Here is a 14,291-nt window from a genome sequence, read left to right as displayed (position 1 = left end):
CAACTTTTCATGCAATGTAACTGGGGTGGCGTTTCTTTTGTGGTTCAGTATATCTTGAGGATTCATACTATGTTCAGGTGAAACATGTCACGCCATTTCTTTTAGAAGGAGACGAATTGTTGATCAAAGAATCACGCGTGTACATCGATATCTTTATAGGAATAAAGTCAGTAGATGCTACCAGAAAACAAAGAAAACTAAACCTACTAATAAGCCTTTATATCTGATCATAATCTACTTTGAACTACTTTTCTCTGATTTCGCTATGTATGTGCATGATGTGCTATCGTCCTCAATCTTTCAAGCCCCGTCAACAAATGAGATTCTCTCAGAAAAGAAAACCTGTTGGCGTAAACTGTTTCAGTACCAAACGCTAGCATGACGTTTTCATGTCGAAAATGTTTTAAAAAATAAATTTGAAATGGCACTTTTCAAACTTAAAAACCTTTCAAAATTAAGCATAATAAAATCCGTCATATCGCCATTGACGTAACAAAAGACAAGACAAATATATTTATAGCCAAACAAAAGTTTTATAGCGAATTAATTTTTTAGAAAAATACTGAAAATGTTTATCGGTCCATATTTCCAATTCCAGTTAATACTTATCTCATGCTTCCGGAAAGAGGCATCAGAACTATACGCAACGATCCTGACAGAAGGGCCGCTCAGGTCGATTGTTTGACAATAACACCTACAGGGCCCATGTGACTGGGAGTCTGGATTAGCGCTTCCAATAGACCCGACTCCAGTTTATCGATCTGTTGTGCGTGGTATAAGAGGCCTCGGACGTTTTCTCCCAGTCGCAACACCCAAAGGCGATAATTTGTAAGCTTTTAGACGGCTGTTTGTAGAGTCAGTGTCGCGGTAACTAACTGTCTCAGTACACGTCTCGGTGGTACCGACAATGGGATTTCAAGAATTTGTTGGGAGTAAGTTGAATGTGAAATAAGCTTCCTCTTGGTTGGTGAATGGTACTGTGAATTATAGTGGATACATTGTCTCAATAGGAAGCAACGGACATCCTCATCAACTGTCTTCTTATAATCCCGATGTTATAGATTTTGAAACGGAACAGACTTTGACAAAGAATGGCAGTGGTTTTGGAAAAAGTCATTGTTCTATGCCACGATTCGCGGCATTGTAATATTCTTTAATACCACGAAACAAGCGTGTGCACGTGAGCTGCATCTGACAGACACTGCCCAGAACTATCCTGAATTAAAGATGTCTCAATTTTTTGACGCAACTGAAGCTCCCGGGGAAAAGAATGAAAAGATACCCGTTTCCCTTAAATGGTATCAGTGCGGTAACCTTGACTCGTCCCAGGGTCGGCGTAATAACGCTGCCCTCATCATGTCGGTGGCGTTGATGCCGGTCGTAGTCATGATCATCCAGAACCTCATCAACGTCTACAACAGCTCCAGCCACGTTGCTAAAATGGAGGACCTACGGAACCAGATTCTGTTCAGTACGGAGACGGGCAATGTCGTGCACATGCTACAGATCGAGAGGGGCATATCAGCTCTATACATTAGTAGCAACGGGGATACCACTATTTTCCAAGGTAAGATTCCTGCACGGGAGGTTTTATGTCCCTGGAAGGATAGGGTTGTACCAAAATGTATATGAGTACAGACTTATTTAGTAAGTTAGTGAGTTGCCTTTTTTTTATCAGAAAACGCTTTCAGCACTAGGCCATCGCCAGCGCTACTAATACTCTAATATGGGACTATATAAACCGACGTAGTCTCCACTAGATATTTCAGAGTTGACATTTTGTTTTACGCACTTAATTATATCATAATTAATTCGTTTAAAAACTGTATTTTTTTCTAATAGCATTTAGGAAGTCTGTCCGACAAGAGTCTAAAATGAAACAGATTAATATCGGTTCATCGCAAATGGGTACCCGGTTGGATAACATGTAAAGGTGTATGAAAAACCTCCTTGAGGCTGAAAGGTCTCGAGAATCACAGTTGTCAAAGAAGGTTTTGCAGAGTAGCGTCCAGTGTCGAAATATGGTGCGTTCGAATCGCAGATATTGCCCTCATTATTATCTTTTGCCTTGCCCTGCCTTGCCTGTGAGCGTTCGTTTCACAAAAGCATCACTTCGACCTCCCCTCTCATATTTAGATAGCATGCAGTGATCTGTTTAACAATGCGTTAAGACTTCAGAGTCTAATTGCACTTTGTGCTGATCATTGCACTGAGAGGTGAGAGCGCAGTTTGAATGCACGGAGATCGTATGAATTTCGTTGTGCATTTCCATGCCCCCAACAGCATGCCAATGGAAGATTGTTCAATGGACACAGAGACAAAATAATTATGGGTTCAAAGTGATAGAACTATGTAAGCAAACCGCAAATGGACGCGTTGGTAATATACTTGATAAAAGAAAGCTCACCTGTAAAGGTTATAGTGCGGTGGACAACCTGCTACAGTATTCCTGCTTTTCAGTCATCTCATCCTTAATGATTATCATCCAATCTTTTCATTTGTACATTGAACATTTTAGTTTTCTGTTAATCAGTACACTGAAAATACGCGTGCGTTTGTTTGTTTGTGTATGCATGTGTGTGTGTGTGTGTGTGTGTGTGTGTGTGTGTGTGTGTGTGTTGATGATGACGATCATGTGAGTTGTATCACTAATAGAAGGTGTATTGCATTGATGTGTGTAATGTAGATACACTGTGTACATATATTGATGAGAACACACGTAATGACAATTGTGTTGACAACATTCCAAATACTATTTGTAATATATTGTTAAATGCTGCTAAAATTATTTTTGTGAAGAGAAACCGACCGTCTACATAATAAGTATAACCAGCACAAGCCTTGGTTTGATGAAAATTGCATAAAAAAGCGAAAACTTTATCTTGAGAGAAAACGTCAATATGGGTGATTTAAGAAGATTAAACAAAGCCTGTGGCTTGGGTGGTAATTGTAATGAGAATAACAAAGCGTCAGCTTGTCTACTACTGCCATTGTATGTACAACTATATAACCATGTCTCACCCAATGCCTGTTACAAAGACAAAGGCAATCCAAAAGAGTGAGTGAGTGAGTGAGTGAGTATGGTTTTACGCCGCTTTTTGCAATATTCCAGCGATATCACGGCGGGGGACACCACAAATGGGCTTCACACATTGTACCCATGCCGGGAATCGAACCCGGGTCTTCGGCGTGACGAGCGAACGCTTTAACCACTAGGCTACCCGACCGCCCCCATTCCAAAAGAACCAGAAAACTACAGAGGCACAACCCTTGCATGCTTTCTAGATAAGCTTTTCACTTCTATAATTAGAAAACGCCTCCAGTTGTATTCTGATCATGTTAATCTCCAAGGTCTTAACGAAGCGGGATCCTGGAAAAGCTTCTCAACATCAGATAATATATACTCAACAACAAAAGTTCCTGTGACACCAATATTTTAGTGTATTTTTCAAACAAGTAAAGTTTGGTTTTCAATATTGTAGTACATGTATGGATTCAAGTCACAAAAACGAAACTGCTACAGAAAAGCATGCATTCCATGCAAAAGTTGACTTTTATGCAAGACCCATGCATTTCAATGCCTAAGAATGGGTATGAAAACATGTGCGTTAACGGGATTCCATAGGCATTGTTTAGCATTATGCTGGCAACAACCACTCAGAAAAACAACACAATTACGCAATTATTCAACATCTCGAAATGCCACGCCTGTCCGAAAATGGGCGTCTGCGAGCCATTGGTATGTTTGAAGCAGGATCGAGTCAACGTGATGTTGCAAGACAATTTAACGTCCACAGAAACACCATTTGGTGTTTATGGCAACGCTGGCAACAGACGAATGCAGTCAGAGACCATCCTCGGAGTGGCAGGCCACGCGTAACCAATAATCGACAAGACAACTGGGTTCGAACAACAAACCTACGAAATCGATTCCAGCCAGCAACAGTGACGTCAAGAAGCAACATTGGCCCTCGACGAATATCTTCACAAACCGTACGTCGTCGCCTCAGATGTGCAGGGATTGTCGCCAGAAGACACGCCAGACGTCCCATTTTTACAGGAAACCACCGTCAAGCACGTCTACAGTGGTGCAGACAGCATCTACTCTGGGCGGCCATGCAGTGGGGACAAGTTCTATTCACTGACGAGTCTCGTTTTCACCTTAGCCACAGCAAAGGACGGATTCGAGCGTACCGACGTCTAGGTGAACGTTACGTCAATAATTGTGTCATGGAAGAAGATCAGTTCGGGGGCGGCAGCGTTATGGTATGGGTAGGATTACAGCAAGACAGAGGACCCGTTTGATAGTGGTAGAGGGAAATCTTAATGGACAGCGGTAACGCGACGAGATCATCGGCCCTGTTGTTCTACCGTTTTGGCGTCGTCATGGCCCAGGCATTACCTTTCAACATGACAACGCTCGGCCTCATATGGCTCGACTTGTTCAGGATTCCCTTCAACAAAATAACGTGAATGTCATCCCCTGGCCGGGGCGCTCCCCTGATCTCTCACCAATCGAGAACATGTGGGATGAGATGGATCGGCGCCTTCGACGTCAACCACGTGTTCCACAGACACTCCAGGAACTTCGAAACATGCTCCAGCAGATATGGACAGATATCCCACAGGACTTTTAGCGACGCCTGGTCCATTCCATGAGACGAAGATGCGTTGCTTGCATCGCAACCAGAGGTGAACACACGCTATTGATTTGTAAATTGACATTTTGGCATGTTCGTGTTTTTTTTATGAAATCACGCATTTTCTGAAGTCAGTATGGCAAATTAAACCATTTTGAACACGTACAGGAGTCTTTTATCTGTTGCAAACCGAAATTGTTTCAGATTTGGTAAAAAACATAACTTTGCATTAAATCTTGTTCAATGTCACAGGAACTTTTGTTGTTCAGTATACATGTATTAAAGGCCCTTGGTGATATTTATTCTTAAACCGCTAGGCACCTATTTTTACATGTCGACGATACAGTACTAATGGCAGAAACGGATAAACATCTTCAAATTCATTAAATGTTTGAAACTTGAGATAAATTTAAGCAAAACAAAAGTACTCATTTTGTTTGCCATGTTTGTCGTTTTCACAAAGATTCGACAGTTGGAAATGTTCGTCGACTGTCAATGACATTTGTTTATCCACATCATTCAACCAATATCATTATATGTCCCTGAAATGTGGGACTTTGAAAAGTCAGTTATGATTGAAAGAATTCATTTGAAATATTGCAAGCGTATGCTTACAGTTTGGCAATCAACTCCAAGCTTTACGATGAACTTAGAGGATACCCACTAGAAATTATCATAAAACTAGAATGATTTTACATTGGAGTAACATTTTACTATCACCACATAAGCTGGTGCATGCAGTAAACGCGCTTATGTGTAATAAAGATGCATCAATGTAACAGTAATTATTATTCCCACTTTTAACTTGTATAAAAAATAAACTGGAGAGCACGGGGTTAAATTATGTATTGCTCTCTCAGTGGTTTTACTAGCATTTCCTGGTTGAAGCATAAAGTTAAAACAATTCTGATAGATCAGTATGATCAAGATTGGAGACAAGAGTTGACGTCATCTTCAAAAGGTTTTATTATACTATGTTAAAGCAGTTACATATCATTGAGCCATTCCTATTATCACTGCATGTAAACCTTAGATTATGTTTAACTCGATACAGCTAGGTAATCACCATCTCCCAATATAAACTGGTCGATGGTACAGTGTACATAGAGAACCTAGAATCTGTACTTTATGTAATCTTGTAATAGGTGACGAGTTATTTGTTATATTTCCCAAACATAAATGTCAATATCTTCCCAAATACTACAGCTAATACCCTTTAATTCAAAATATACATAACTAATGTCAATACAATATATGCCTATCCTTATAAACCTGACAATGAAATTGTATAACTTACGTAAATAGTAGATATTTGTATATCTGTGTATGCACACGCATATTATGTATATATCTTATACTATTATTACTATTACTATTACTTTTTTACGCTTTCTCACTGAATATATCCATGTCTGTATCACCTGTTGTGATTCATGAGATTAAACTTGACAAAAATTGACTTCACATTACTGCAGTGTGGAGCCTTCATACGTGGCCTGTAGTTATCCTATTGATTGTACCTTATACGTTGTTAAAAGGAAGATACAAACACAAGGATGAAATACTGTATTTATTGGTTAAAATATAAACCATATTTGCCAAGACCTCGCTTTTTTACTGAATGGAATGGCTACTTAATCTGAACAAAGATTAGACTCCCCAATCAAAGATTTTTTTTCTCTTTGTTGCGTGTCTGTTTTTCTTTACTTCTCATCAATGATCGTCTTGACAAGCCTGATGACAGGAACCACTGTCAATGTTTAAAGCGCCCATTTCTGGTGTCCCCCGCCGTGATATTGCTGGATATTGCTAAAAACGTAAACACTCACTCACTCACTCACTCACTGTTAATAGCAACGAAGTAATCAGCACCGGAAGTTGTTGGAATGGCCATATTCTGTCGCAAAGAACAAGGTGACCAGACGTTCCCTTTGTGAAAGTGAAACCTGAATCGCCTCAGCGCCTGTGGCACATCCCGAATATTTAGACCCTTTGAAGTTGAATAAAAAACACTTTTATGGCCCATATGGTACCTTTAAAGGGGTAAAATAACAAATTATTATGACCTTCCCGTAATTTGATTGGCTGAGACCATGAACTTTGACCTTTCCGGGACGTTTTGCATCTATTGTATTCATAATGTTTCATTCATAAGTTTAGAAAACTACCAATCGCATGAAAACGAGAAAAAAACGTTTACCAAATGAAGCCTGTATTTTAAAATTAAATGATACAAAAGAGTTTTACAGTTGTAAACGTGGAAAACTTTACACATTTCGCTATTCCGAGAAGATGATCTTGAACTAGACACTGTGACATTTGAGAATGCATCGGATATGAGGGAAGAAGGAAATTGACGATTACTAGAATCTGTTCAAAAATGAAAACGAGAACCCGGCCAAGAAAACCAAATATGATGTGAAAACGGCCAGACATTACATGTACATTGTTTGAATAAACCAGATCTATTAAAACTATACCCCCAGTAGACCTGAACAAGTCTGTCACAACATTTCATGCACGCAAAGAAACCAAGCGGGGATGAACATGAACCCTCCACTTTGAGGGGATTTCGGCCGAGTATCGATCGCTATTTGAGACGACTTGACAATCCAAAATCAACCCTACTTGATGCAGAATTTGCAAAACCACGTGAGGTGTTTATGGCAAAATTATTAAAAAATGTGAAGGTAAAGGAATCTTACCGAAAGCTGTTTTAGCAATGACGCAAACTGAAAACAAACTAACTTTGGGAAACTGGTCGACTTGATGCGGGTACCCATGACTCCATGCTTAACACTTTTCGGTCTTCGTTCTGTCCGCCATGCCGAAGACCCGGGTTTGATTCCCCACATGGAATCTGGAATGTTGCTGGAATGTTGCTGGAATGTTGCTGAAATGTTGCTGGAATGTTGCTAACAGAGGCGTGATACAATACTCACTCACTAACTGTCCGTCAATATGAATATGAGAGAGACTTAAACACGAACAGGTTTTTGCAATCCAACTGATGTTCGAAAAATTGCTCTTCGCGCATGGTCTGCGCCCAATGACCCCGATCGATGTCGCATTGCGATCTACAAAACGTACAACATCTTGTGAGGACATCCCATTATAGGTCACGTCAGAACGACCTTTCGCGAACTTTGACCAGGGTATTTTTTTCTGCGCGCCAGGATTTTCTCAAATGGTTTACACGGTCGACATTCCATTCACCGATCACTTGTGTTACTACGCATATCACTTCTTGTGTACGGAACGCAGACGTGGTGTTTTGGGGAGTTATTACAAATTTAGTGGTGGGTAATTAATAGGATATAAAACTCGTCCCATAAGTCCTTTAAACGTGGCTTTGTTTTATCTGTTAGTTTGTTTCTAAACGTTCCTCCTTCTCGGCCATCTGCTGAGTACTGTTGATGATACAGGATTAATGTTGACAATCGGTTGATCAGCTGAGTGAAAATGGCGGCTGTCCTTGTTTCGAAACGAGTATACCTACGCACTATCAACCGTCGTAATAGTTTGTTTGTTGTTTAACGCTGCAGTCAGCAATAGTCCAGCTATATGACGGCAGTCTGGAAATAATCGGGTCTGGACCAGACAATCCAACGATTGATATCATGAGCATCAATCCACGCAAATGGGATACGATGACATGCATCAACCAAGTCAGCGAGCCTGACCACCCGATCCCATTAATCGCCTCCTACGACAAGCAAAGCCGCCTTTTACTGCAAGCATGGGTTGCTGAAGACCTATTCTTCCCGATCTTCACGGGTCCGTCGTAATAGTAATAGTAATTTGGTGTGCTTTTGAAGGATATGAAATAATGTTCCAACACATTCGAAATACGTTTTTCTTCATAATAGGTGTAAGATTTATTTTATTGTGGGTCTTCAAGTTTGAAACTGTTTACAATATAGTGTGCGAATTCTCATTAACGTATGGACGTGGCGTGGTCATAAAAGGATTTCGGCTCGACTAGTCAAAAGTCGAAAAATCACGCAACAACAGCCTGAATTGTTAATACATGAGACGATTATCAAATATGCCATTTATCTCATCTAGTTGGGTGGTTAGAATCGACGTCCGTCCTTAAATATCCTCTATATATTCTGAAAATGCCTGCCTACTATGAATAACTAATGCAGTATCCTTTCTTCCTACAAAATGTCATTTTAATGGTCACCCCAACCTAATCAATTATTTAATATAACGACCAGTGATAAGGAACATAAGGCAATGCTTTACTTTATTGTGTGGATATATTTATAACTGTAAAATCATTGGAAGAATAAACATAGCATTGATCTGCAGTTCCTACTCATAGTGTCAATGTTCAACCAAGAACAGGCTTCACCAAACAGGCATAACAAAGGACATCTTTTTCTTGAAACTAATATTCAATAATGAACTTCAAGGAAGTTATCATCTATATAGGAGTTGAGTGTTAGCTGTGCTATTCAAATAACGTGGCATTGATATATGGATTCATCTCGTGAGAATATGTATCAATGTTTATCCAGTCATATTTGCTAAGTAGACAAAGATTATTCTCCATGGAAGCCTAATGGTATTATTAAAGGTATTATCAATACGGTTGCTATCATAAGCATCACTTCTGAGTTGTAACATTTTGCATTTTGTTAGCTATTCGTGGATCTGTACACTGATTGCTTTTGTTGTCATTAATGGGTGTTGGCAAGTTTGTGTTTTATATACACTGAAACCTCGCTGGTCCGGATCCTGTTAATCTGGAAACCCAAACCATCAGGATTATGACTGACAGTAACATTTGTTATACAGGATAATTCTCACTGGGACTACTGTCGTCTAGATTAAAGAGGTATCGCTCTGCCAATGGTTATATTTTCACGACTGCTATGTAACAGTTTTAGCTGTTGGGCCAAACCATACGTTAAACAACCTCCAATATACATCTGGACTTATGTCAAAAATGGGGGTAATTATATGTTTTGACAAAACCAAAATTGAACCAGAAATACAAGTCCTTGTTTTGTCATCTGAGGTACAGTAACAGTATCGGTCGATTCCGTGGCATTCTTTGGTGACCTTGTGCAAGCAACTTAAACCCAATCTTTATCGCGACATGAGTTAGGCATAGTCAGGCAATTGGAGTGAGATCATTATACTTTACAACAGCAAGCTTCAGCTAATGTGCGTCATTTCTCTGACATCAGACATTATATTATAAAAAACATTTATACAATATGCTAGACGCCACACCTGCTCACAACGAATTTATTGGAATTCGAACTGATTTTGCATTTGAATGACGCAAATCGTTCCTAATGTGTATCGTGCACCGATGGTATTGACAGGGATCCATTTCGAGAAAACATCTAACATGCATTCTCTATTAGTGCCAATTTAGTTTTGTAAGTTTTTGTGCCACATCTGGTGTCATTTTCGTGAGGTCATAGTATTAATCTGTTGCCAAAAGCGAGGTTTCGTTTTTCCTTTTTCGCTTTTTATTTGAATTTTTATACTTATAAAGGTAAATACTGGTTGAGGGTATCTATTATATTAAATAACCAACTGGTTTCACAACTGTTGTTCATGGGTCTTTGTTTTTATCTTGCAGTGTTCTAAATGGGGCTCAAGTTCAATTTGTTTGTAGAATTGAACAATCGATTTAATTACCTTAAACAGTGGGGGAAACACAATCTTACATGTGACAACTAAAGCTGATACGCCTTAGTGACACAGAAGTCTACGTACAAAACAAACGGTCCAAAGCTATGGAATCGCGTATGTTTCTCTTAATTATATTCTAAAAAATGGATACAGTTTTTTCATTATTTTTGTGTGTGTTAATATTTGCTATATATTTAGTGTTAGTGAGTATGGTTTTACGCCGCTTTTAGCAATATTCCAGCAATATCACGGCGGGGGACACCAGAAATGGGCTTCATACATTTTACCCATGTCGGGAATCGAACCCGTGTCTTCAGCGTGACGAGCGAACACCTTAACCACTACGCTACCCGACCGCCCCTTGCTATTTAGAAAGAAATCTTATGCTGGGAGCAGTAATTTTATTTATTTTACGCTTTAAAAACTCGACCCTTTTTCGGACACTTTCAGGACGCTCACCAATTAATACGTACAAAACGACGTTTTCGTGCTTGCAGTGTCACATTGGTATTCATGCCACAATAAATGTATTTTAAGATGTTCAACCCTGCTCGATACATATTATTTTGTTGCCCCTCGCTACCTGCACGCGATGAAATGATAAAAATAAATGTTTGTATCCTTCTATTCTTTCTGTACTTGGTAGACTACAACATATACGTTATCATATCATACCCGTAGCTCCGATCTGTCGACGTGTGCCTTGGACAGCTAGCTGAAAGCATTATAACAAAGCATTAAACGCTTGCCGCCTAAAGTTGTTTTCATTATATTGATGAAAATGTAATAATCAATCCACTGTCGACTCATTACGTGTACTATGTATTCATATGTGACACATGTGTGTAAATATCAAACACATCATACTCAAATAACCTTACATCATTTTGTATCTTAATTAAGTACGTTACGGACGGTGGGGTAGCCTAGTGGTGAAAGCTTTGGCTTGTTTTGCCGGACATCAGGGGTCGATTCCCCACATGGGTACAATATGTGAAGCTCATTTCTGGTCATATATCTTGGAATATTGTTAAAAGCGGCGTAAAACCTTCACATGCTTGATTTTCAATCTTAAAATATAGTGGACATGGTTTCATTTTATTGACGTAGTACCAATCAATGGCTATGGTGTACATGTATATAACGCAGTAAAGATGAATCCAGAAACCATCGCTAAAAGTGGCGCAAAACACTAGTTACTCACGTATCAAAGAATATCCCAACAATCCCAATTCCGTTTTCATGTATATCGACTTTGTTCATTTGACAGAGGTTCGGGTAGAAATAACGCTGAGATTTTTGGTTTCGCTTCCAGGTCTGCACAGAGCCAGAGTAAACTCCGACAATGTCATCAACTCCTTGTCACAGTGGCCTTCGTCGCCACTCGAACACTTCAAGAGTCTTGACATTTTCCACAAACACGTCAATGCATTCAGAGAAAGAATAGACGCGGGCAACGTCACCGTGACTGATTCCATCGACTTCTACACTTGGGTGAATGCTGTCATGATCAGCTGGGCTGGGCGAAGCGTGCAGAAATCCATTACCGGCGACCTGTGGAGAACGCTTGTTTCATATCATATGTTACTGCTAAGTAAAGACGAAGCGGGCATCGAACGGGCATTGGGATCAACATTTTTCGCCAAAGGTGAGATGTGAGAAATGCAAAATTTATGTTCAGTATACATTACATCAAACTTTTTCTATATCCTTTACACGTGTCAAGGGTTAAACGAAAGGCAGGATTCAACCACATGGCCGTAAAATAAAACCGGCAAAGAAAATTCCTTAATCATAAGAAATCTCTAAAAAGCGGAGTTCATTATGGAAATACCAGTTCAGTGTAATAATACAAGGTGATTTCCAACTTGAACGCAAACGTTATCCTAGACACTAGTAGGTACTGTTACAGAACAAATTTGTAAAATAGTAAGTTTGTTTGTTTGTTGTTGCCGCGCCCAGCAATATTCTAGCTATATGACGGCGGTCTGTAAGTAATCGAGACAATCCAATGATTGACATCATGAGCATCGATCCACGCAATTGGGATACGATTACATGCATCAACCAAGTCAGCGAACCTGACCACCCGATCCCGTTAGTCTACTCTAACGACAAGCATAGTCGCCTTTTTATGGCAAGCATGGGGTACTGAAGACCTATTCTACCCCGGATTTTCACATCAGTGAATTGCAGTGAATCACACTAGCAAGAATATATTGAAACACACAGTTTTAGGTTTACACTCAAATATGTAACTCAATGGGTCAAATACGGGGCAATAGAAACAAGCAGCAGACCCTGGACCTAAAGCTAATGCACTCACGGATGTCCAACATTTTGTTAATGTTGAATATCTTGAACATCAGTTCTTGAAACTGACTTGAACTCGGTGTTTACAGACAGGTATCCAGTCAACACTTGACAAGTTGATGAGACAGGTCGACAAAGGCCTCAAACCGCCCTCTTTTCGCTCTTGTATATGTGCGGTTGGCCTTCTAGAAACTCCCCCATCCCGAAACTTCTCGAACGATCAATTGTGCCGTGCTTATTTACAACAACCAGCGGCACATACATCTTGCCACAACCGCGCTCGGTGTTTTCAGACATAAAAAAAACAAATATAAATTGCAACATTTTCTGCTCACACGTAACATAATGACGATTTAACCTTATCATGTGGAGCAGTGAAACAACGGTAGAGGTACCCTTTAGCTCTTCCTTTGAGGGCCAGGATACACCATTGTTTGTTGATATGTACCGTCCTGGTATATGTGTCATTGTGTGAGTGAGTGAGAGAGTTTGGTCGAACGCCGTTATGAAGAGATATCCAGCTGTTTCACAGCGTGCAAGTTTAAGGGGAAGTCAATAGAGAAGCAGATCGGAAATGTTGACCACTTTATTCATGCTTACACGAATCATATCGGGGTACATCTGTATTCCAAACCCACGTGTTCCCATTATGTACCCAGAGATGAGCAATGGACGACATGTCTGAACATTCAGGTCAACGAGGTTAGCATAACTGATACTACTGTTTAATGTGAAATTTAAACGATATTCGGCTTTTCCACTGGACGAGAGGCCGGTCAAATGAGCACGAAATTGACGACACAATTCGACGTACATACGTTTTACACGAGACCGTGTTCTTGAAATGACGGGCTGTTTACACATTCCTGGGGATTCCGTAGCACGAGTACACACAGAAGCGGTGTTTCTGATTATTTAGACCCTTTAGTCTTGACATTCACACAGTTTGGCCCTCACTCTATAAAGGTTTATACTCCAATGAACTCGCACAAAGTGAAAGTCAGTTCTTAATTGACTTTGATAAAGCTATAGTGTTGTGTGATAAGTTGTTTGTCCCTCTGTAAGACCAGGTCCGGGGTTCGATCCCCGGTCGCGTCATACCAAAAGACATTAAAAGATTGCACTTGTTGTTACCATGCCTGGCGCTCGACATTAAGGAACTGAAACAAGGACTGGTCGGCTCGGAGTCAGTATACTGTGTCTGAGTGGGGTATTCATGTTAAACTGCGGCATGGTATCTCTGTGGGCTTGCACTATAAACTCGGCATTAGTCTGTACCAGTACAATAAGCCAGCCAGCAAGGCAGCCACGCACGCACGCACACTCACACACTCGCGCGCACATACACACACACATGCACGCACGTCGCGACATGAGTGCAATAATCTTGGACGCAAACAACAAATATCTGCTTTATGTAGTCAACTTGACAATGATAGTAAAGAACACACATGACGTTAGTGTCAGGAGTTTATTACCTCAGTACAATGTGTGCAAATAGGATTCTGGTACGCCAAGGGACGTATCTCTTGTGTGAATTTCGGCGCCTCGGACGACTGGGCTATCGGCGATCCACATTTTAACAGATCAAGCTAAACTTATAAACCTGAATGTATTCATAATGTATTCTATGATCATTGTCACCTTTGTCAAGGATGCATGGAATGGCTGAATAATGTT

General features: G+C 40.2%; 1 protein-coding gene across 1 annotated transcript in view; it reads left to right on the top strand.

Annotated features, from left to right (window-relative positions):
- Positions 1–825: 825 nt before the first annotated feature.
- LOC124148617 overlaps positions 826–14,291 on the top strand; it is a 53,866-nt gene continuing 40,400 nt past the window's right edge. The window contains exons 1-2 of the mRNA XM_046519798.2: positions 826–1,567; positions 11,614–11,946. Of these exons, the coding sequence (XP_046375754.2) occupies positions 1,228–1,567; positions 11,614–11,946 (673 nt within the window). The 5' untranslated portion in view covers positions 826–1,227. The remainder of the gene's footprint in view (positions 1,568–11,613; positions 11,947–14,291) is intronic.

The sequence above is a fragment of the Haliotis rufescens genome, unplaced genomic scaffold, assembly GCF_023055435.1.
Source record: "Haliotis rufescens isolate VD_foot unplaced genomic scaffold, xgHalRufe1.0.p SCAF_13, whole genome shotgun sequence".
NCBI lineage: Eukaryota > Metazoa > Mollusca > Gastropoda > Lepetellida > Haliotidae > Haliotis > Haliotis rufescens.
Note: the sequence above shows the minus strand (reverse complement) of the source record. Positions and strands in the feature narration are given on the sequence as shown.